Source organism: Heptranchias perlo, chromosome 18 (assembly GCF_035084215.1).
Source record: "Heptranchias perlo isolate sHepPer1 chromosome 18, sHepPer1.hap1, whole genome shotgun sequence".
Classification (NCBI taxonomy): domain Eukaryota; kingdom Metazoa; phylum Chordata; class Chondrichthyes; order Hexanchiformes; family Hexanchidae; genus Heptranchias; species Heptranchias perlo.
Genome location: NC_090342.1, coordinates 23,943,044 through 23,969,068, shown reverse-complemented (window position 1 = coordinate 23,969,068; position 26,025 = coordinate 23,943,044). Strand labels below are relative to the sequence as shown.

The following is a 26,025-nucleotide window of genomic DNA, read 5'->3' as shown; positions in this document are numbered from 1 at the left end:
GTCTTGGTCAATGTCTCATCTGAAAGACAGCATCTAAGGACACACTCTCAATACTGCACTGAAGTCTCAGCCTAGATTATGTGCTTAAGTCTCTGGAGTGAGGCTTGAACCTATGATCTTCTAACTTAGATCAAGAGTGCCACCAGTGAGCCAAGTCGGACACCTTATTCACTCTCATATGAATAGGAGTTCTACTCCAGACTATATTTACATAATATGGGTTACAGTGACTAAACTCTATGGGATTGAATTCCCACGAACAAATAGAGGCATTTCTCTCAAAATCCATTTGTTGTTAAGCACCTTCATTTTTTAAAAAACACTATTTCACTCACCACCTTCTAAGTAACAGTTTTTCAACATATTCAATTCTACACATTGTCAATTCCAATTATGGATCTCTTACCACTTTGAATGAACAGCTCCACCAGCTGGTCTTTTGATGAACTTGCTTCCATCGCAATTTGTATTATTTCACAGCTGGAACCAACAGCTTCCTGTTTGTGCTGTGGAGAATTGCAAAATGTGGATTAATTAACTTCAAACTGTAGTTGGAAAGTGGCATTAGGCATGATGACTCCTTTTCAACCGGCACAGACACAATGGGCCGACTGGTCTCCTTCTGTGCCGTAAATTTCTATGATTCTTTAATGCAGTATTCTCTTAGGTGGCTATGGATTTTAGATCCAATGGACTGATCAGAAGTTTCAAACAACTGTAAATCCATACAATGCAGGATTGGGTCCTTTTGTCAAATCAGAAGGACTGCTTTTTGATTCAACATATCAAGGACCCCAGCAGGGATAACACATCGACATCTGGTTCAGATGATGTCACAATCTGTGTGCAATTTAAGCACTTTAAGACTGCCATCCAAAACCCAAGATTGGATAACATCCTTTTACACCACTTCATTCCTGCAGTGTATGGATTTGCAGTTGTTTGAAAATTCTGATCAGTCCTTTGGATCCAACATCCATAACCATCAGCATTCATACTATCTACAATGATTCATTTTATGTCCTTTTTTTCCTACTCTGTCACAGCAGCAAATGTCAGTGTCCAGTGGCAATTGTCACCATGCTCCAAGCCTTTGGTACAAGCAACTCACATAAAAAGGAACAAAAAAAAGCAATACTACCGAAGCAGATTGACAGTATAATCTATTATATTAAACATCTTTCATCTGTACATAGTTTCTGTCAATGTTTTCCATTATAATTCGTATGTCCACATTTACAATGGAAATTGCCTATGTAAACTTTGCCATGTAGTAATTATACCTTCCCACTAGTGGACATCCTGTAGTGCCACCACTGACAGGATGTATAATTAGAACACACCAAGTTTATATAGGCAATTTCCATTAAAAATGTGGATACAAGAATTTATAATGGAAACATACATAAAAATGAGGACAGAATGTTTGACTTAAAATGAAGATTGAATTACGCCTGCAAGCCCTGGTACAATTATTCCCTGCCCTCAAACCCTGCTTCACTTGAACCCTTGCGCAATGCCACAGGAGATTGACTAGTATAATTAAAATGGATTGTTACAAAACACAAAATAAGTGGCTCCACAGAGACCTGATACTTGGTTAGAGTGCTACAGACCTACGGTTCTATGAAAACAGTCCTAAATATCTGCTAATTTATGTTGATAGTTCCAAAAAATATGGGTTGGGGGAATGGAGGAATTTCATCCAGCTTTTAAATCATACTCTGCCTAAATCAGGCAGCACATTTTTTTCATCTTACTGTAAAAATCTTAGAATTTAAAATTCTTAAACATTACAGAGAAATGTGATTATATACCATTTAGAGAATCTATTTACCTTAATACAGTTTGCTATTTGATGTGCGACATGGTCTTGGCAACTTCCTACTGGCCCATGAAAAATTACATTATGATACTGTTCAACCTGTTAAGACAATTCAAAAATAAAGTTCACACAATAAAATTAAAGACCAACAGGCATAGTAAAAGATGTATAACTGAACTACATGCAAAGATGAGGAGGAACAATTGTAATAAAAACAGAAAATGCTGTAAATGCACAGGTTTCTCAGTGCCTGAAAACAGAAAATCAAGTTAATACTTCAGAAAAAGACCATTTGTCAGAATGGACCCTATCCATATTAATCTCACTTTTTAGATTTCCATCTTTGCATCTTACTACCTCAAAATAGGAAAAAATAATAAACAGGCAAAATTAAAGGCACTTTACCTGAATGCACGCAGCATTCGCAACAAGGCAGATGAATTGACGGCACAAATTGAAGTAAATGGGTATGATCTAAGCGACATTATGGAGACGTGGCTGCAGGTTGACCAAGGCTGGGAACTGAATATTCTAGGATATTCAATATTTAGGAAGGACAGGCAAAATGGAAAAGGAGGTGGGGTAGCACTGTTAATAAAGGATGAGGTCAGTACAATAGTGAGAAAGGGTCTTGGCTCAGCAGATCAAGATATAGAATCAGTTTGGGTGGAGCTAAGAAACAGTAAGGGGCAGAAAACATTGGTGGGGGTTGTTTATAGGCCACCACACAGTAGTGGTAATGTAGGGAACGGTATAAAGCAGGAAATTAGAAGTGCATGTAACAAGGGTAATACAGTAATTATGGGGGACTTTAATCTACATATAGACTGGGCAAAGCAAATTAGCACTAACACTGTGGAGGACAAATTCCTGGAATGTATACAAGATGGTTTTCTAGATCAGTATGTTGAGGAACCAACTAGGGAACAGGCTATCTTGGATCTAGTATTGTGTAATGAGAACGGTTTAATTAATAATCTTGTTGTAAAGGAGCCCTTAGGAAAGAGTGACCATAAAATGAAAGAATTCTTCAATAAGTTTGAAAGTGATGTAGTTCAATCTGAAACTAGGGTCTTAAATCTAAACAAAGGAAACTATGAAGGTATGAGGCGCAAGTTGGCTGGGGTTGATTGGGGAACTACATTAAAAGGTAGGACGTTAGACAGGCAATGGCTAGCATTTAAAGAATTAATACATAATTTGCAACAAATATATATTCCTTTAAGGCACAAAAACCCAACAGGAAAAGTGGTCTAACCGTGGCTAACAAAAGAAATTAAAGGTAGTATTAAATCAAAGAAAGAGGCATATAAAGTTGCCAGAAAAAGCAGTAAGCCTGAGGATTGGGGGCATTTTAGAATTCAGCAAAGGAGGACCAAGAAATTGATAAAGAAACGGAAAATAGAATGAGAGCAAACTAGCGAGAAACATAAAAATGGACTGTAAAAGCTTCTATAGGTATATAAAAAGGAAAAGAGTGGCAAAGGCAAATGTGGGTTCCTTACAGAGAGAGATGGGAGAATTTATAATGAGGAATAAGGAAACGGCAGAGAAATTAAACAAATACTTTGTGTCTGTCTTCATAGAAGCAGACACAAAAAACCTCCCAGAAATACGAGAACCAAGGGTCTGGCGAGAGTGAGGAACTGAAAGAAATTAGTATTAGTAAAAAAAAACTAAAGAAATTAATGGGACTGAAAGTCGATAAATCCCAAGGACTTGATGATCTACATCCCAGAGTTTTGAAAGAGGTGGCTATAGAGGTAGTGGATGCATTGGTTGTCATCTTCCAAAATTCTATAGATTCTGGAATGGTTCCTGCAGATTGGAGGGTAGCAAATGTAACCCCAACTATTTAAGAAAGGAGGGAGAGAGAAAACAGGGAACTACAGACCTGTTAGCCTGACATCAGTAGTAGGGAAAATGCTAGAATCTATTATAAAGGATGTGATAACAGGACACGTAGAAAATAATAACAGGATTTGGCAGAGTCAACATGGATTTATGAAAGGGAGATCATGTTTGACAAACTGACTGGAGTTCTTTGAGGATGTAACTAGTAGCATAGATAAGGGGGAACCAGTGGATATAGTGTATTTGGATTTTCAGAAGGCTTTCAATAAGGTCCCACACAGGTTGGTGAACAAAGTTAGAGCACAGGGAATTGGGGTTAATATACTGGCATGGATTGAGAATTGGTTAACAGGCAGAAAACAGAAAGTAGGAATAAACGGGTCTTTTACAGGTTGGCAGACTGTGACTGGTGGGGTACCGCAGGGATCGGTGCTTGGGCCCCAGCTATTCACAATATACATCAATGATTTGGATGAGGGGACAAAATATAATATTTCCAAATTTGCTGATGACACAAAAATAGGTGGGAATGTGAGTTGTGAGGAGGATGTAAAGCAGCTTCAAGGGGAAATAGCCAGGTTAAGTGAGTGGGCAAGAACATGGCAGATGGGATATAATGTGGAAAAATGTGAAGTTATCCACTTTGATAGGAAAAACAGAAATGCAGAGTATTTTTTAATTGGTGAGAGATTGGGAAATTTTGATGTTCAAAGGGACCTGAGTATCCTTGTACATGAGTCACTGAAAACTAACATGCAGGTGCAGCAAGCAATTAGGAATGCACATGGTATGTTGGCCTTTATTTCAAGAGGATTTGAGTACAGGATTAAAGATGTCTTACTGCAATTACATAGGGCCTTAGTGAGACCACACCTGGAGTATTGTGTACAATTTTGGTCTCCTTACCTAAGAAAAGATATACTTGCCATAGAGGGAATGCTACGAAGGTTCACCAGACTGATTCCTGGGATGGCGGGATTAGCGTACGAGGACAGATTGAGTAGACTAGGTCGGTATTCTCTCAAGTTTAGAAGAATGAGAGGTGATCTCATTGAAACATACAAAATTCTTACAGGGCTCAACAGGGTAGATGCAAGGAGGATGTTTCCCCTGGCTGGGGAGTCCAGAACCAGGGGTCACAGTCTCAGAATAAGGGGTAGGCCATTTAGGACTGAGATGAGGAAAAATTTCTTCACCCTGAGGGTGGTAAATCTTTGGAATTTTCTGCCCCAGAGGGTTGTGGAGGCTCAGTCATTGAGTACATTCAAAACAGAGATCGATAGATTTCTAGATATTAAAGGCATCAAGGGATATGGGGATGGTGCAGGAAAATGGCATTGAGGCAGAAGATCAGGCATGATCTTGTTGAATGGCAGAGCAGGCTTGAGGGGCCAGATGGCCTACTCCTGCTCCTATTTCTTATGTTCTAAGAGTAGTAATCAATATGAAAGAAAGATAGAAAGACTTGCATTTATATAGTGTCTTTCACTACCTCAGGACATCCCAAAGCACTTCAGTCAATGAATTGCTTTTGAAGTGTAGTCACTGTTGTAAAGTAGGAAACACAGCAGCCAATTTGCATACACAAGGTCTCACAAAGAGCAATGTGATAATGACCAGATAATCTGTTATAGTGATGTTGGTTAAGGGATAAATATTGGCCAGGACACCAGGGAGAACTCCCCAGCTCTTCTTTGAAATAGTGCCATGGAATCTTTTACGTCCACCTGAGGGGGCAGACAAGGCCTCTGTTTAATGTCTCATCCAAAAAAATAGCACCTCTGACATTGCAGCACTCCCATAGTAGTGCACTGGAGTGTCAACCTAGATTTTGTGCTGAAGTCATTGGAGCGGGACTTGAACTTGAACTGACAACCTTCTGACTCAGAGGCAAGAGTGTTCCCGCTGAGCCACGGCTGATAGGCACAATATAACTGGATTAAATGATGAGCACATGAAAAAGACAAGGTTTTGGAAATATTCCAAGATTCTCTCACTAATATATTGAGTATGCTTAATTAGTAGTATCGCACTGTGGGGAAAATGTATCCTGGCAATGATATCCAAATGTCACAGTGAAAGTGTCATGGAGACTAGAACTTTACAAATATTTTAAAATATGTACGGTGCACCACATGGAAATTTTGAAATACAAAAAGCCAGAGAAGGAATGTTTTCCATGCATATGATGAATAATAAAAATGGAAAATGACATCAAGAGTAAGACCTCAAAAAACACGCTGAACGTTCTTAAGTTGGGTTACAGCTCACATCGCAGGGGACAGCAAAAGGATAAGCACTCTGGGGTACATTTTTATCATAAAATATGTATTTTTATTTTGTGCAAAATGCTTTTTACATCATCTTCTGATGCTTGTGTATTTCTCTACCATTTAAGATTAGTGCACTGAAGAAGGTTTCTGACAAAGGTTTCATGCCACGTTGTTAATTGAGATTTATAAAATGTTATATCAAGATTCACCATTTTTTATATCTATCCATTGCACTGCAATGTGTCATGAGCCAGGCATCAATGGAGAAATAAAAGAATGTTGAAAGAGCTACCACAGTTCAACTGGCACCAGCTGTTCTTTTCCAAATTTTGTTGATAATGCTATGACAACAGAGACATGACTATTTCTGTAGTATTAACAGCTTGAATGTAGGTGTGGGGGGCAGTGCTCAACTATCGAACTTTATAAGTGTCTTTAGGTTTTTTTGCCACTGGGTATTACCTAATGATACGGTATTATAAAGAATGATGTCTCAAGAAATTGACCTTGGTGGTTGCTGCCAGTACAGAAACATCTGGAGAAATTAAGTTTGGTAGGTTATTCTGCTTCTTTATTCACAAGCCAAATCCTACCTTTTTGGGAGTAGGATGGGGAAAGAGGGAAAGCAGGATGAGTTAAGGTTAGCACTAATGATACAGCAAATCGATTGTTTGAAATTCATTTGGGGGCAAAACATACATTGATTTCTCTGGCAGTGTGAGCATCTGTGGATTTGTGTTGAGGTCCAGATGACAGTCATACAGCAAGTTCTGATGTGACTCAGTTGAGCGTCTGTACAGAAACTCTAGTTGTGGAAGCAAGAAGTGTATCAAGGTTCCTTTAACCTGCAGTGAATGTTGACCATACAATGTGGCAATGCCACCAGCAGAGGGTACCTGAATAACTTCACACTGAACCTACTGTGTAATGCTCAAACCTCTTAATTCAATTTACTAACTATTATGCTGGCATACATTTTCCTTCATGATTATTAAATTAAATGGATTCATTAAGCTAGTTGTGCCACAAAACACTACTGCAAAGTCACAAAAAGAGGCACAATTAGCAGCAAAGATGTATAAAAACGAGCACTACAAATGCTGCAGATGAGCTCATAAGTAAGAGTTATAGTTTTTCCATCAAAAAATGATGAACTTACTATACACCAGCTACATGCACATTCCAGCAGGGAGCAGTAGAGGAAGCTCCCTGATGACTTTTCCCCTCCTTTGCCTATAGTAGCAGGGAGTACGTTTATCGACTAAACCACCAGGAGAGTAGGGTTGCCAAACCTGCCTAATTGCCCTGGAGTCACCAGGAATGACAAATTAATCTCCTGAGTATTGCTGCAAGCAACCCGGGAGAAAATAGGGAGGTACATAGGAGCAAGAGTAGGCCATTCGGCCCTTTGGGCCTGCTCCGCCATTCAAAATGATCATGGCTGATCGTCTAACTCAGTACCCTGTTCTCGCTTTTTCTCCAATGTGCCATTAAAGTTCCCAAATAATAGCTGTTTATATTTTTGCTGCAGCAGTAGCCATTTTACCTAAGTACTTGTGGTAACTTTTCTATTCCAATCAGTTCCTTTTCCATTTGTCAACCCTCTCACTGCATATTTGTTTGTAGCCTACCTGTGAGGAAACTTTGAGGCGGTTGGAAACCACTGGTGGACTTTTTTTTCTCCTTTATTTACACCTGAAACATTAACATTTTTCTTTCTTTACAGATGCTGCCTGACTTGTTAAATGTTTCCAGCATTTTCTACTTTTGTTTGAGATTATGAAGAATTGACCACCTTTGATTTCTTGAAGGAGCTGTGCGATCAGAGAGCGCATCTCCTGGGGCAGTGGAAGGTCAGAGAGCGCATCTCCTGGGGCAGTGGAAGGTCAGAGAGCGCATCTCCTGGGGCAGTGGAAGGTCAGAGAGCGCATCTCCTGGGGCAGTGGAAGGTCAGAGAGCGCATCTCCTGGGGCAGTGGAAGGTCAGAGAGCGCATCTCCTGGGGCAGTGGAAGGTCAGAGAGCGCATCTCCTGGGGCAGTGGAAGGTCAGAGAGCGCATCTCCTGGGGCAGTGGAAGGTCAGAGAGCGCATCTCCTGGGGCAGTGGAAGGTCAGAGAGCGCATCTCCTGGGGCAGTGGAAGGTCAGAGAGCGCATCTCCTGGGGCAGTGGAAGGTCAGAGAGCGCATCTCCTGGGGCAGTGGAAGGTCAGAGAGCGCATCTCCTGGGGCAGTGGAAGGTCAGAGAGCGCATCTCCTGGGGCAGTGGAAGGTCAGAGAGCGCCTCTCCTGGGGCAGTGGAAGGTCAGAGAGCGCATCTCCTGGGGCAGTGGAAGGTCAGAGAGCGCATCTCCTGGGGCAGTGGAAGGTCAGAGAGCGCATCTCCTGAGGCAGTGGAAGATCAGAGAGCGCATCTCCTGGGGCAGTGGAAGGTCAGAGAGCGCATCTCCTGGGGGAGTGGAAGGTCAGAGAGCGCATCTCCTGAGGCAGTGGAAGATCAGAGAGCGCATCTCCTGAGGCAGTGGGAAACTATTCATGGAGGGATTCGGTAAACCCGATTCCCTGACCACCCTGCTAGTGAGCAAAAAAAATTTTAGGCTTACAGTGAGCAAAGGCACTCAACTACAGGGGATCCAACCTTTGTAACGTAAGTGCAATAACATTTGTAAACCGCGGGCATGCATCACATGATTAAATGTTGTGCTCAAACATCATGTGATCAACACTCCAGGAAGACATCCAGAGTTGGCAGCCCTACAGGAGTCTTGCAGTTTTTTTAATACCAGTTTAAAATTTACTGTTGAACATAGCACACTAACTCCATTCAGCAAGAATTTCAGATTTGCTACTTTTGCAGCTTACTCTTTTTTCCTCTTTCTCCATTTGCCTTTTGTTTGTGTTAGAATGCTCCCATGGCTTTTCACCCTCCACTTATTGCTTATTCTATTGTCCCTTTTATGTTTCTCCATCATCTCACAGATGATCTTTTATATCATCTAACAGACTTCCATTAAGCAATTTGCAGTCATTCAACCCCTATTAACTTCCTCTGTATGATTGGATTATAGGTTGACTCTGCCATCTCTCCCCTTTTACCAATCTTACTATAATATCTTCTCATCTGATGAAGGAGTCACACTGGGGTTGGAAACTCTGGTTGGATATGCTTCTGGTGGTTTTATCACAGAAACAGACTGACTAAAACAAAAGGATGTTCATCATAATTTTTTGTAATTTTTGACTATTAGAAAGGATGCGAGTGGTGAGGCGCCCTCTGTTAACTTGAGTGGCGTATTATCGATACATCAAATGTTGCACAGATGAAGGCAAATCAAGTAAACAGATAAAATAGAAAACAATGTAAAGCAAATAAAAACAGAAAATGCTGGAAATACACAGGTCAGTTAGCATCTATAAAGAGAAAAGTAAAGTTATGACATTTTGGGTGTGTACTAGGGTTGCCAACCCTCCAGGACTGTCCTGGAGTCTTCAGCAATTAAAGATTAATCTCCTGGACACTGCTGTGAGCAACTCAGGAGAAAAAATCATTTGGACATTCAAAAAATTGTGTTTTTAAAAAAAAAATCTTTGAATACTTTTGTTTATTAGTTATAAAAATATTATGGGAGATGAGAAAAAGGCTGTTTGACTGGGTAGGGCAGTTAGAGGTAGGAGGTCACATGATGAAACTTCTAGGATTACGTCCAGAGTTGGTAACCCTAATCCTACCATGTGTGCATTCCACCAAATGCTCCAATCAACTAACTGATTTTAATAAAGACACATGTACTTTGTCAAAGGTCACATCTAATTAGAAGATTTCATGATTAGTAACAGGTTCAAAAGGTCAGCAGTCACAAAGATTTAGACTTCAAGTAGCTATATATTAAAGCTACTCTGACTCACGCATTGCATTTTCCTCCAATGGTCCTTTCTAATCTTGCTGGACTGAAAAAACTGATCCACAGCAGAAAAGATGAACATCTTCTAGGACACACTGTACTATCTACATTGATGTTACTTAACTGCATAGAGATCGTGCTTATTGCTAGATTGTATATTATTCCTATTTAGTATAGGTAGTGAAAAAAGGAGATTTTCCAAAATCCACAAAACTTTCAGCAACTTTGAGTTTTTGATAAGTCTCCTAAATTTCAAAAACTTAGTAATTATTGAAGAGGAAATTAATTTCAGTGCAATTTTCCCCCCAGAAAATCATGTCCGCTTCACTATAATCTTCTGAAGATTCAAGAAGAATCTTCAGAAGAAACAAAATTTGTTTACAATCTGCAGAAAGCTTCATGGACAGAGAACAAAGGATTGTTAAGTTCAAAAGGATGTAATTTAACAGAGGGGTTCAGGAGTCAGCTGTGAGTACAGCTTGATAAGAGTGCAAATTACATCTAGAAACCAAAGATTAAACTTGCCTTCTGCTCAATCATTATTCTCTTTCTTTACAATATATATTATGTCGAACTGCTTTACAAAATGAAAGAATTTACCTTAATATCTGAGCTCTGGTGGGTTATTGTTTTAGAAGTTACTGTGATACTTTTACTGCAGAATAATTGCAGGAGTGATTTTTATGGCTCAAAATTAGAGGGAATTAAGAGACTGGTATGTATCACAAGCAACTCAGGAATTTCAAAGCAGTTTCTGTCGGAATTTTTTGATAAATATATTCGTCACTTCATTAGACTTTTTTCTTATTATTAAGGCTAGCAAATTGTTACAGGAAATTCCAAAAATCTTAGGCCTAATCAAGAAAAATTATACTGCATATATGAAAAGCTGGCTACTGTTGAAAACGACTTCTGCACAGGCAGTGACTTAGCATAGCGACATCAATGTGAATTTTTCTTTAAATCCTCGATCAATAAATGTGTTGGCTAAACTTACCTATTAAGGGAGTTGAAACATAAACTTGTGTCAATGTCAGCTGGGAGTCAGCTATATCTCATTAGCAATGCTGTTGTCAGTTGCTGTAGCCTGGTATGTATCCACAATACTACAGCTGGTACAGTAAAATATTCCAGGTGATCCTCAAGATCAAATTTAAGTTTTCACTAACTTAATAGGCACAATTTGTTGGTAACAAATCTTTTAAAAATTTCCCACTAAAAGTTGAATCTATGTGGTGTCTTTAACATAGAAAATGTCTTAAGGTGCTTCACAGAGGTGTAATCAAAAATGGATGCTGACACAAAGAAGGAAATATTGGGGAGAGCAGGGGGTGACCAAAAGCTTAGTCAAAAAGGAAGATTTTAAGGAGAGTCTTAAAGGAGAAAAGGGACGTGGAGAGGCAGAGGAATTTAGGGAGAGAAAAACTATGAAAAGCAATTATACTACCCAAGAGTAACTTGCACAGTAAGTTACAAAAATCATGGGATTTGTCAGGGGTGACACCTCACTAGTCCTAGTTATCATTATTGACAGAAATTGGAACAGATGGTCTTTTAAATTTAATATTTTTGGGGCAGGATAATGGAGGGGTTACCACATTTTCTGACTTCTGGGATCTCAGTTTGGATCCCATTCAGACTGATGAGATGAGATCCACTTCGTACTGACTATAAAAGTTGTACATTCATTCACATAAGATGGCTTAGGGCAGGTTCAATACAGCTCTTTCTGGTTGTGAGGTCACGGCACATAAAGATGCTAAACAGGGACTATGTGGGAAATAAAAGTGCTTCACTGGTGCACTAGGGGTATATTCTGCTGAACCACATTCTTATTACAAAGTAAAGAAAAACTCAGCTCTCTATCTGACCCGTTCTACAGCTGGCCTAGGAGTGCTAACTTTAATTGCTAAATTTTGAAAAATGTTCCATTGCCAGCACTGATATCCCTTACTTCGATGAGGATAAGTTTCATCCAATCTCTCATTTGTGAAAACAAATATACCCGAGTTGAAAGAAATAACATTTCAAAGTAGCAAAATCAAAAATTACCACCCCATTATTGTCCTATAATCAATTGTTGAGGCCTATTGAATTATAACTTTTCTCAGCCATTTTTAATAACACCTTTAATAAAAGCTTTGGTTAAATACTTTAAACATAAAATACTTGATCTTGAAGGTCTTCCAGGGGTAATTTTGTAACTCTTCAATACTGAAACTCCCCATAGAGCCCATAAGATTAAATTTCCATAAAGCTCATAGAAATACATAAAAGTTACATCATGGAAACAGGCTATTCAGCCCAACCAATCTGTGTTGGTGTTTACCCTCCATGCAAGCAAATCGTCCTAATCACATTTACCTTCCCTGTTCTCAAATCTTTTTATTCCTTTTTCCTTCATCTACCTATCTAATCTAATCTTGAATGTTGATGTAGTTTCTGTCTCAACTACTAACTCTGGAAGTGAATTCCACAGCCTCAGAGCTCTACGTATAGATACGTTTTTCCTGCCCTCTGTTCTAAATCTCTTGTATTCAATCTTGCATCTGTGGCCCCTCATTCTGAACCCCTCATCTACTAGAAACAGTCTATTTCTATTTATCTTGTCCCAACCTTTCACAATTTTAAACACTTCCATCAGCCTGCCCCATAATTTGCGTTGTTCTAACCAAAAATGCCCCAAATTTTCACAGCTTTCTTTGGATTTATATTTCCTCATATTGGGCAGCACCTAGAGAATCTGCGTTGTTTCTTCTCTAAAGCTTCAATATCCTTCCTGCAGTGTAGAGCCCAATAAAGTACTCTAACTGAGATCTTATCAAGGTTTTACATAAAGAAAAGGAACAACTTGCATTTATCTAGTGCCTTTCATGCTGTCAGGACGTCTCAAAGCGCTTCCCTGCCAATCAAGTACTTCTGAAGTGTAGTTACTGTTGAAATGCAGGCTCATCATTACTTCTTGGCTTTTATATCATATACCATTTGTGGTAAAAGTCAAATGTCATGCCCTCTTATCAGCTGCCAAAGGGATCTCTGCAGAACATATCCACTACATAACAACAACAACAACTTGCATTTATATAGCACCTTTAAGGTAGTAAAAGGTCCCAAGGCACTTCACAGAAGTGATTATCAAACAAAATTTGATACCGAGCCACATAAAGAAATATTAGGATAGGTGACCAAAAGTTTGGTTAAACAGGTAGGTTTTAAGGAGCGTCTTAAAAGAGGAGAGAGAGGCGGAGAGGTTTAGGGAGGGAATTCCAGTGCTTAGTGACCCAAAGAAAAGGAAGCTAGTTATCTTTAGGGATGCATCACATGCTAATCTTCCGATCATTGTGAAGCAGAATTCACCAAGCGTTGGATTGTTCATCCACTAACAGGGAACGTGAACTGGGGTTAGATCGTCTTGAGGCAGGTTAATTTTACCCTACTGATGATGTGTTGTTGCAATTGTAATCCTGCAGGTTCAGACATTTGGTGTATGTGCTTGGCTGAGGAGCCAATGGTACAAAGTTCCCATTTGTGGGATTTTTTTTTCCCTCAGTTGTTTCCAAGCCTTTATTCACAGAGCTCCACATCACCCACACCACACCCTTGATAAGCTCTCATATAAATGGGTACAAGAGAGTCTCCAACTGAAAAATACCACCTGAATACAATTAACACTAATTGATACAAATCATTATGGATACAATTAACACTTAGGGCCTAGGCAGCTGAAGGCACAGCCACCAATGGTGGAACAATTAAAATTGGGGATGCACAACGGGCAAGAATTGGAGGAGCAGAGAGATCTTGGACGATTGTTGGGCTGGAGAAGGTTACAGAGAGAGATAGAGACAGGGGCAAGGCCATGGAAGGATTTGAAAACAAGAAAGAGAATTTTAAAATCAAGGTGTTTCCAGACCGGGAGCCAATGTAGGTCAGCAAGCACAGGAGTGATGGGGGAAGGGCACTTAATGCAAGTTAGGATACAGCCAGCAGTGTTTTGGATGAGCTCAAGACCAGGAGAGCATAGGAATAGTCAAGTCTAAAGGCATGGATGAGGGATTCAGCAGCAGATGAGCTGAGGCAGGGGCGGAGACGGGCGACATTACGGAGGTGGAAGTAGGCGGTCTTGGTGATGGAGCAGATATGTGGTCGGAAGCTCATCTCAGGTTCAAATAGGACACCAAGATTGCGAACGGTCTGGTTCAGCCTCAGGCAGTGGCCAGGGAGAGGGATGACGTCAGTGGCTAGGGAACAGAGTTTGTGGCAGGATCCGAAGACAATGGCTTCGGTCGTCTCAATGTTTAGTTGGGAGGAAAATTTTGCTCATCCAGTACTGGATGTCGGACAAGCAGTGTGACAAATCAAAGACAGGGAGGTGGTGGTGAGATACAGCTGGGTGTCGTCAGCGGACATGTGGAACCTGACATCATGTTTTCGGATGATATTCCTGAGGGGCAGCATGTAGATGAGAAATAGGAGGGCGCTAGGATGGATCCTTGGAACACCAGAGGTAACGGTACGGGAGTGGGAAGAGAAGGGTGGAAGAGAAGGGTAGGAGGGAGTGATGACAGCAGAATTGAATGGGGGGAGTTGGGAAAACAGTAGCTAAGGAGAGGAAACCATTTACAATATCAGCTAACATGGGGGCTAGGAAGGGAAGTTGAGTAGTCAGCAGTTTAGTGGGAATAGGGCAGAAGGAGAAGGAGGTGGGTCTCATGGTCAAGATGAGCTCGGAGAGGGCACGAGGGGAGATAAGAGAAAGTAAAGAAAGATGCAAGTTCAGGGCTAGGCCTCTAGGGCGTAACCCTAGGGGGCGCTTGGTTTGGCGGGCTAGGGGGCGCTTGGTTTGGCGGGCTAGGGGGCGCTTGGTTTGGCGGGCTAGGGGGCGCTTGGTTTGGCGGGCTAGGGGGCGCTTGGTTTGGCGGGCTAGGGGGCGCTTGGTTTGGCGGGCTAGGGGGCGCTTGGTTTGGCGGGCTAGGGGGCGCTTGGTTTGGCGGGCTAGGGGGCGCTTGGTTTGGCGGGCTAGGGGGCGCTTGGTTTGGCGGGCTAGAGGGCGCTTGGTTTGGCGGGCTAGGGGGCGCTTGGTTTGGCGGGCTAGGGGGCGCTTGGTTTGGCGGGCTAGGGGGCGAGAGGGAAGCGGCAGAGGCATTGAACGGATGGTCTCAATCTTAGAGACAAAGTTGTCCATGAGCTCCTCACATTTCTTATTGGAGATGAGGGTGGAAGAGGTAGGGGATAAGTGTTTAGGAAGACGGTTTGAAGTGAAGAGAAGCCGGGGTTTTTCTTTGCATTCCAGGATGATCCTGGAATAGTGAGCAGTTTTGGCAGAGGAGAGCAGGACCCAATAGTGCTTTATGTGGTCCAGCCAGATCTGGCGATGAATGGCTAAACCAGTTGTCCGCCATAAACGTTCAAATCTGCGTCCTTTGGACCTAAGGGAGCAGAGATGAGGGCCACAGCGGGGGAACAACCAGGGTGAGAGAGTGTAATGGTTTTAATGGGGACAAGGGCATCAAAGGTGGAGGTGAGGGTGTGATTGAGCAGATTGGTAGCTGCAGAAATGTCATGTGAATAGAGGGCCAAAGGCTAGACAGTTGGGAATTTGAAAGTGCTGTCATAAGTGACTTGAGGGAAGTTTTTTTTCCAGGGGTGAAAACAGAAGGAAGTAGGAATAGTTAACTTACATACAAACTATTGGGAATTTTCTTTCTACAAAAAAAAGACATAGTACAGGGACTGAATTTGCTTAATGTACTATATACTTTCAAATTCTTTCTGATCACAGCATGATTTGAGTCATCCTTGCGAATAAAATGTCTCTCCGGTAGATCTTTCAAATGCCAGTTTTAAAGAAAATACATTGGAAAGTTACAAACTAACCCTCAGGACAGTACCATGGGTCAGTACTTTACACTTCAAGTAGCTACCCATAGAACCGCCTTCACCTTTACTGAAACAGAAATTCCCAAATGATAATCTTTTATACCTAAAATTTACAAACAAAATATATGCATCTCAAATCAAAATGGTTGAATCTGACAGGATTGATTTTTTTAAAAGTTTGAAATACAATCAAGAAAAGCACCATAAGATCATGCTGCAAACTAAACAAGCAATTCTTCCTGCACTGGGACTAGCAAATTAGTTTATGTTTAATATTAATTTACTCTAACATACCAGCCTGAGGTAGTTCTGAAGTATACAGACGGGGATAAGAGAGGCGTAAGCCATGCTGTCAAGGCAACCCTCCTGCAAACCTGTTAAAAATGAAGTGTTAGTACAACAAAAATATACCCTCAAATACACACATAAATATATACACACATTAAACAGCTTTAGGCCATGGCAAATTCATAAGTTGTAAGCAAGTTGTGCAAGAGAATAAAGTATAGAAGCATGAAGATAAAAGAAATGACAACATTGATATCATGTCAAAAACAACAGGGAAGATTTTATAAATGCTCACTACTTGGGAGTTTTACCCATTAGTCACAAGGCAGAAAAAGCAGGTGCTCTGTGCAAGATTTTCTATCCATAAGTTTTAATGGACAGACAATCATGGGCAGTGCACCCGAGATTTGCTGATTATGTGGCTGGTGGGTGAGATTTCCCACCAGTTGCTCACATTTGTAAAATTGGCACTGATAACACTCATCTTGATGAAACTCTTGAGTGGATATTAGCTATCCTAACAGGGACACTGCAAATTTTATTGGAGCCAATCAATACATACAAATAACGTTAAGAAAATAGACTTTGCTAGTAATAGCTAAACACCAGTACAATTTCACCTTTTCAAAATTTGCAGGCAGGATATAAATGCTATGCATTTTTCTATTATAGATAATGTACAAGTAAGTTATGCTAATTGAACAGAATATATTTGTAAATATTTTACAGACTACCAAACAGATTTCCCCTACACCTCAAAAGCCATGAATATCTGTCCTATTGAAAAAAGGTGCAGGAATCCTGTCATCTCTATAATCAAACTATATGGGATGGCCAACAAAGAACAAAAGATTAACCAATTTTTGGTTTTAGGAGATCCCTAATATTAGAGGAAAATTAAAAAAATACAACTTCTATTTGTCTTCACTGTATTACTCTCAAAATGTCCTGTAATTGTTAAACTAAATATGCAATGCGTTGTATGGTTATATGAATTATTCTGCCTTTGGGACTTGGGATCAAATCCTGCTAAAATAATGGGATGGAAATCTATCTATTCTTTTCAATGTCTAGAATGTACTTCAAAAATCTCAAACCATTTTGTACTGCCACACTAGTGCAACAGTCTTTTTTGTTAAAGCAGGAAGGAGAAATAATCAAAACCAAATATTTCTAACCATTTTAAGAAAAGGTATGTGAATGTTGCTGAAAGTGAAATTTGAGTAGCCTGCTCAAATTGAAGGCATGATTGAATGAATAGCCTCTCTCTGTGCTGAAATTTTTATGATTCAATGCTATGATTTTAGAAGTAAAACAGTAAAGAACTTGGATAGCAACTATTGTGTTACATAATGCAATAGCAACAGAAGAAGTCTGACCATTTAAGAATACTGTAACAAAGTTACTTTGGCTCCAGTTTATCAGCGACCAAGGAGAGGACATCAAAAATTGTCCTGGTATCCAAATTTCATTACCTGTGAAAGAAACACAAGAGATTTGGATGGAAATGTCACAATTCAGTAACAGACCTCCTCACTTTCTTCACATTATCTAGCTGCATTGACCCCAAAACATTAACAAAATGACACACCACACTTGGGTAAGCAACAGCAAGATACGTCCTTTCGCCCCAGATGAAACATAGAGGAGTCACTTATACTATACACAGCAAGCGGTCAGCAAGTCTCTATCGAATTTGTTGCAGGTATGCAGATTGTGGAATAAGAGATGTGCAGTTCAGCCTTGAAACACTCAGTTGCTGGGAGTTTCACTTTTGAGTTACAAGTATAAAGGGGAGGTCTAACTCCATGCTTAGTAGCAGTAAAATTAAGTATAAAACAGAATATCTATTTTTCTTCTTAAAACAGATACATAAAGTAATGAAAAGAGGGAACAAATTCAAAGTTAAATTTTAGACTTTGCAGATAGTTCTCTGAGGAAATGATGTTCCACTTCCTGAAGGCTTTGAATTCTTCATTATGTCAACAACTATCCTCTTCCTGCATTTTTAACAGAGCTTGTATATACAAAACCAATGCACCCTGGCATCTATCGTAAAATTTACAATGTACAAGGGCAAAAAAAGATGAATTTCCACTACAAAATTCACTGCACTTGTGCTCCTTTTACCTTGGAGTGATGCTGACTGTTAACATACAGTTCTCCCACCATCTATGGTGCTCCTGCAGAACCAATTGCAGAACCAAATTTTCATCGGTCTTGTGATCTGTCTTCAGCTGATCCACCTCCCCTTCTGACCCACTATACATGCTGAGGCAGTTCAATGTATCAAGCTTCTTTACACTGTTGTAAAATGGTGCAAGCATGTCAATTTTCAGCCCTGCTGCTACGTTGTTCCCAAACCCACCAAATCCATTTTTTAAATCACAGGGTAACTGAAAGAACAATCTTTTATATCATCATTTGTTTTCGCTCTCCTGTAGGGCCATTGGAGTCCAACTCAGATCTTGTCTGCTGCACATAACAGTAAAGCAGAGGCAAATGATGATATTAAGTAAGGAGCACGGCCTGTGGAGATTCATTTGGCATTGATCTCCTAAAGCTCAGCCTAGATGGTAGAAGGGCTATTAATTCATAGAATGGAACCCACACTGTGCCTGTTATAAATGAGATCATAAAATACTTAGTTTAGAGAGAAATTTTGATAGTTTAACACTAGACTGGCAAAAGGTCACAGTTGAAACTGCATGCTAGGAGTAGAAAATTACAGTCATACATTAAAGTCAAGAAAGCATGCAAGAGTAAGAGATGGTGTAAATAGTACGCTTCTTCTAGTGTACACCCTGTGTACTGGGTTTCAGGCACAACAGTTCTTGTGTCAATGATAATAATGTCACAAAACAAAATATTAAATGTTTAATTTCACTTTAAATGTAGTAAGGATTTTGAAATGTTCTCATTCTATCACTCAAATTTTGGAACTGAATAATACTAAATGAGCAACAATTTGCATTTATATGGCACCTCTAATGTAGTTAAACGTCTCATAGCACTTCACAGGAGCGTTATCAAACAAAATTTGACACCGAGCCACATGAGGAGATATTAGGTGAGGTAACCAAAAGCTTGGTCAAAGAGGTACGTTTTAAGGAGCATCTTAAAGGAGGAGAGAGAGGCAGAAAGGTTTAGGGAGGGAATTCCAGAGCTTAAGGCTGAGAAATCTGAAGGCACGGCCGCCAATGGTGGAGCGATGAAAGTCGGGGATGCGTAAGAAGCCAGAATAAAAGGAACGCAGGGCTGTTCAGTCAAAAATCAGACAGCTAACAACTTTATACAGGTAGGAAAACTGGTGTTCCTTTTAGGGCTTCTGTGCAACGTGAGGTATTTAAACAGCGATCATTTTTCAGCTGCTACAAGTGATTATATACCTATTGCAACAGCAGCTACGCCACTTGAAATAAAGCTGTGTTCGGTATTATTCAGAAATGTTGAATCCTCCGGCGATTCCCATCCATCCATGACAGTTTTGAAGTGGTTCTTAAGAGTCATTGTTACAGCTTTAGATAAGTCATCCCAGGTAGTCTGTTTGCGGATGATCAGGCTGCCAATTGTAATGTTATTTTCAATATGTTCTGTACTGCTACAAACCTGTTCACTATGTTTCACGGAAATCTGCAGCAGTACCTTGTGCGCATCTGTAGGTCAAAAAGTACAAGTGAGGAAAAATAATCAACTTGCATTTATACACTTACATTAGAACACATATATAAAGAAGTTACACACATGGTTACAATCACTAGAAAGCTGAATATCTGAATTAAAAGCAAAATCTTGTTCTAAGAAACAGAAAAAAAAAACCTCACATATGCTGGGTAAAAAATTTGAAATCAACTTTGTTGAAGTATGACTTCTAAAAAGGGTTTTGCTAATTAACCAATAATAACCTGAGGGGTACTTTCATAAAGGCATTGATTCATCTGCAGTGATCTTCAGCTGTGCCATGACATATAACAGATCAATATTAAGCCAATAAATAAGAAAAAATGAACCAAAAGATACATCGAATTCAATACTCTCTCATTTCAGGTCACATCTGTAATTCTTCCTAAGGTATTTAAAAGGCAACTCATCAATAATATTAATGGCAAACAGAAAAGTTGCTAACTGAACTGACAGCAAGGAATGGTTCAAAAATCTCCTCGGTCCTACCCAGAAAAATAAAACAGCACTTTGGTTTTAAGCATTAGTGGGGCCGTTTTAAGTTATTTACAATAAATTTGGTGTTAAATAGTCACAAATCCGAAGCAATTCTATTTTCAAGCTCATTTATTATCTCCCCTCCCCCAAGTTTTGAGAACGGTTCGTCCAACTGATATAATTTCAAGAAACAAACACAATGCACAAAATAAATTCTCCAAAATGCTGCATCTAAAGTTGTGACAATGACTTCTTTAGATTTATTTTTCATGATATTTAATTCCGGCCATCTTGGAGCACTGTCATCACCAACATGCAAAATGCGTAGACCACCAAATAGATTGGTTAGTGAGCATGATTCAACGGCGTGGGTCATGGCTTATATTTGTCTGAAAGAACATCTATTTTTCAATTTTTGTAAAGTCTGGAGGTAATTACTCAGTGTTTCATTATGATGTGATTAGCTTCATCTGCTCTATTGATGATATAGTATTGGACAGAAATCATTTGTTTTCTGTTCCACCACTGCTTCCAATCCAACACTCAAGATGGTTTTTTCAACTATTCAGCTTGTGTCCACTGACAGCAATTAATTTACAGTAATTCAACAGAAGGTACTTCCCATTGTTAACATTACTGACATACTTTTAAAAAGGCAATGGTTCCCCAATAGATGACTAGGTGACTGGTAATTTTTTGGGAGGGAGCTTGTTCTTGTCTTCATCAAGATGTGGGATGTTAATGCTAAGGAATGGAACACTTTACCACCGTGCACCCAGTGCCAGTATCAAGCATTCCCAGGTCAGGAATGATGCAGACAGAGTAGAGTAATGCTCCCTCTTCATAATCCGACAGTGTCCACTATCTCAAACTTCAGAACTCCAGAACTGTGGCATTTCCATACCCCACACAAACAATCTATATGGCCTCTCTGAGTGAGATTTGGCACCAGATTATGAGAAGTTTTCTGCTGTGGGCATTGGGACTGTGAACTCATTTAACTTGGAAATTCAAGCATCTAGTGTGTGTAGCTTCAGTAAATTAACCAGGGGCAGGGTAGGAAGAAGGCTTCATACCTGCACTAGCAAGTAGGTAAAGCTGTTTTCTATTAATTCAGACATTGGGCTGCATGCATTGCTTTCTGGGACATCATGCCAGCTCCAACTGTTATACTTGGCAGTAGCGTAGTGCTTTTGTACAGTTAGACTACCTACTTTAGAAGTCTGGAGGCAGAACAGCTGAATGGGATATCATAGCAGCAAGAATTCAGCTCAAAATCTTGATAAAATTTAACAGAGAATAAGTATACCCGATCCATAACAATTTACTAGACCTGAAGCCGGCCAAGAAACCTGCAAGGAGTGCAGCCTCTGTTGGTTTACAACAGACCATCACTGCAGTCACATACCTCTGTTCTCTCGACTTTTTGGAGACAGATCTATTTTTTGTCATACCAACACAACCCTGAGCTGTAGGTAATAGTACAATAACAAATCATTGCACCTCATATAAAAAGAATTTGAGCATAGTTACAAACATCAAGAATTCACAGACATCACTAACACAGGTTAAATTCTGAAAGTCCTAAACTGGACAAGTCAATGTTATTTTTGTTAAACTAAAGGACTTGCATCTACCACAAAACATGCAAAATTCAGCATAGGCCATAAACCAGAGTTTCCTAGAGAAAACAACTTGTGGTGTGGTAATATTCTCTGCAACTGATTGTTGCAGGGACATACATCTAACAACTGGATTTTAAAATCATTTTTAGATACATTTAAATAGGAATCAGATAAAATATGCATATTTCATACATTCGCGTAATTATTTAAACCCACCTCTAGGAAACACTGTGTCACATCACATGTCAAACAGAACAAAGGCACTTCACAGTCACTACAGTAAAAAGAAAATTCCACAATACTAAACAGCATGCAACAGAAGCTTAATTACCAAAATATGTTGAAATCATTTTGTTTGCGTGGTTCATCCTTTTCAAAATAACAGAAACTGCATCAATATATTTGGATACAATGCATGTAACAGCCACAAACCAATGTATTGATGACAAACTAAGAGCATCTTTGAGGCAATGCCAAAATTAACCATTTGAGGACTGCAGTAGCATTACTGCATAATATTCCAAAACATTGCAAGGTTTTGCATGGGTGGATTAGGACTGCTTACAGTTTGGATTCTGTCATTTTCTGCATTTTTTAAACACCATTTTACACAATATGCAATAGGATGAATGTCCTCGAGTCTAGAGTCAAATAAAATTATGTTAATGAGTGAGCTTTTTTTAATGTTTTCTCTACAAAATAAAATATGAATTTATCATTATTTTATAAGTTCCTACCACTAACAGTACAAAGCAATCCCTACACGAGAAAGCACCGAATTAAAGTGAAGAAAAAAGAAGCCCAAGACAATTACCTTTGCAGAGTTACTTCAGTTATACTCTAACACATACTTAATACTCCCAACCTATTTTACTTTACTCACTCCAATTCTCCAGCAGATGCTTGCAGTCATCTGTGGCCACATCATGCACTGTCCGTTGACATTTATCTTTCCTATCTGGGTCTAAGCCGCTGTGGCAGCAGAGCACTTCTAGGCAGTTCTGAAGCAGGAAAAGGGAGAGACACAAATTTGTAGAAAAGCAGCAACATTCCAGATGGCACACAACCTCGCTGCAAACAATTTCAAAACTGGAAAAGTTAGAAGACAGATGAGAGAGATTTTTTTCCTTTCTCACTTCAATCGTTAAGCAATTACACTGGAACCTGATTAGAATCTCTCTACAGGATCATCTCCGTTGTAAAATTGCAATGGTGGGAACAATTGAGAAGATATTTCCATTTACAGTTATATTTTGGTGAATTTGGAAAACTTTTAAAAGAATTTTCCAAACCATCCCTTCAGCATTGTTTCTTTCGTGGGAAAATTTTATGCACCATTTCTGAATTATATCTTTATATTCCAGCCACAATTAAGACTTCCTGAGAAGCAGAATATTACAAACCAGATGAGCTGTCCATTTAACCTCTTAATCCAATAAAAGCCAGTATCAGCATCTTAGTCATCCTCTACTTCTCTCCTGCTAGGCAACACTTTTACAGTTTCATTATTGTTGGACTTTACCAACAGAACATTTCCCTCCAATTTGCTTCTATTGTTTCAATTTTTGTTTGTTTGTGCCCCTCCCCTTTCAGGTACCTTACTCCAAGGTTTCCACCAATGGTACTTTTAAACATGCTACCAGGAAATGTGCAACATTGACCAGACACATTTCGGCAGATTGATTTAGCCTCCTCTTCTGTGAGTAAACATTTGTCATTCACTCGATGCTTCCCTGTCAATAAGGACAAGAGGGGTTGGCTCTTCATTTCCTCGTAAAAGAATGAATGTGGATGGGATGATTTGGAAAATCCTTTAAAAATTTTTCCAAGTTCACCAAGAATACAATAATCAAATATTAATGGAAAAATCTCTACAATTTTTGTCCACCTTCAGAAAGCATATTAAATGTAGCAAGTATGTTAGCAACAGAAAGCTCCCCCTTTCTTTTTTGAACAATACGAGAATCACTTATTGCAGGAGAATATAACTGTTAAATTCACTAGAAATAATGGCTGAATTTACAATTTTTGGTTAAACTTTAATGGAATAAGACCACTACTTCATAAACAGGTCACATGTGTTAGGATAATCCAAGTATTAGAAATTGGAAATATTTGAGCAGGTATCTGTATTTTTAGTAAAATATACATTTTGTTAAAGGGATTTAAGATATAATCCAAATGGGGTAAAAGATAACTGTAAACTGAACTGTAACAATTAACAATATTTTATTTTTTCTAAACTGCTAATTCTATGACTAGGTTAACTAACTTTTAGATGGAAGCAAATGAGTGATCAGACACACCGATAACTTGCTGAACATTAATTACTTCCTTGTAACACACCACAGACTGTATGCGTGGGTTCCATTTTGTGGCTCAGTGCATTGGAAACACCAGACGACTCCACCACTTGCCCTTCACATTCACTTAACTGAAGCTGAGCAAAACAGTACCTTTTGTTTATGTAAATTTGTTAAAGGAGTACATTTTTGCAGTATGGGACTCAAAGAGAATTTGACCTTGGAGTACTCTTTTGAGGATAATATGATCTGCTCCTGTTCATCTTAAATGTCTTACAGTTTCAGTTATAAAATTAAAATTCATGGAATAGGAATAGCTTTATACATGGAAAAATGTTGATTTAAAGTGGTCAGCCGCACTACTGTAATATAATTTTACAAAACAGACCTTAAAACCTTTAGATGCTGCAATATGGGCAGCCGTCCAACCTTCTTTGTCAGCATGGTTGATTAGGTCAGCTGATACCATAGGCTCCACTCTGGATTTATCGCTCCCTTCTGCACATTCAGGGTCTATGGAGCCCGATTTGTGCTCTGAATCATCAGCAAACCTTCTGTCCCCAGATACTTGATGATACATGAGAAGCTTTAGGCAATCGATGTGACCAGAATTCACAGCTGCATGAAACGGTGTCCAGCCATTCTAAAAGAAAAAAGGAAAGTCCATTCAATTTCTGTTACCTGAAGGTCATCCTGATTATTTAAATAGGAAACTTTCAATTTATGATGAGTATTGGCAATTAAAATTGCTTTCCCCAAGACTTAAATTAACATTTTAACTGCATTCATATTCAAATGAAAACCATTAAAACTTAAAGTACTAACTTATATAAAGACATTTCACAAAAATGCCAAATGCCAGCTACTTGTACTACAGAGCTAAATGATAATGTTATTCAAGCGATGACCTTGAGAAAGAAAAGCAAAAGGTGACTGAAAGGCAGGATCTACAAAATAATCTTATTCAGAAACAAGATCTCTTAAATAAGAACACTTTGGAGAGTATATAGTCCTGGAGTAACTGCATCCTTTTCACTTGTGCTGGCTAAATTTCCAATTTTCTAATACAATAATGAAATTGATAATTTCTAATATACCAATACTAAATGCAACTTTGTCTTGTAAACAAACAAACTGTTGCTAGTCAAGTCATTTCAGGTAGTTATCTCATCAGTGGGGACAACAACAGTCCTTCATATAATCATATTCTTAAAATAAATTCATTAAGACAATATTGTATTGGAATTAAGTAATTCAAATTGTTTTTAGGCAGCTTTGGCTTTTATCAGTGAATTGAAAAACAACTGATATAATTCTTATTACTACTTGGAAACATTTTTCTGTGTTTCAATGCTTTCCGAAAATTAAGACTGTGGCAAGACAATTTAAATGTATCAGACATAAAATAAATTGCTGAAAAGCGAGTTTTTGAGCAATTCAATTGTTTACAAATTCAAGACAAATGACCAGGAGACACTAGTAATATTGTACAGCAAAGAAACAGGAGAAGCAGTCAATATTTTCCAGGCATCAATATTCTGTTGACAACTTGAAATATGGTCTTCTCATTGGTGAAACCCTAGATGTGCTAAAACCAAAATCTATCCTGTGTGTCACTGAGTTTAACAATGACAACAAGACCATCCATTCTCCAGGCATCAATTTTTCAAAACACAAATCCAAAGGGCTACTTGAACAATGCATAAGCCCTAGTAGCTTTATATGTTGTCTCAAAGTAGATCACTAAAGCTATATTGATGCAACATTTATTCTTCTGTCTGTAATTTCTTCTTGATAGGTTTAGACAAAGGCAACCATTGGGGTTTATTCTCTTTTGAATACCAACCAGATCATCTTCCCATTATAACTTTAATGTCCATCTAAACAGACTCTCATCTAAAGGAAGGCAGTTCCTCACAT

The 26,025-nt window shown here is 39.1% G+C and overlaps 1 protein-coding gene across 4 annotated transcripts in view; it reads right to left on the bottom strand.

The window, feature by feature from the left end:
• The window catches only part of cttnbp2 (cortactin binding protein 2), a 125,591-nt gene that overhangs the window by 22,263 nt on the left and 77,303 nt on the right, over positions 1-26,025 (bottom strand). For all 4 annotated transcript variants that reach the window (XM_067999531.1, XM_067999535.1, XM_067999534.1 and 1 more), the window contains 7 exons: positions 24,494-24,748; positions 22,686-22,803; positions 19,409-19,675; positions 17,399-17,494; positions 16,026-16,105; positions 1,838-1,924; positions 407-506 (listed from right to left, as the gene is read on the bottom strand). In XM_067999531.1, coding sequence (XP_067855632.1) covers positions 407-506; positions 1,838-1,924; positions 16,026-16,105; positions 17,399-17,494; positions 19,409-19,675; positions 22,686-22,803; positions 24,494-24,748 — 1,003 coding nt within the window. The remainder of the gene's footprint in view (positions 1-406; positions 507-1,837; positions 1,925-16,025; positions 16,106-17,398; positions 17,495-19,408; positions 19,676-22,685; positions 22,804-24,493; positions 24,749-26,025) is intronic.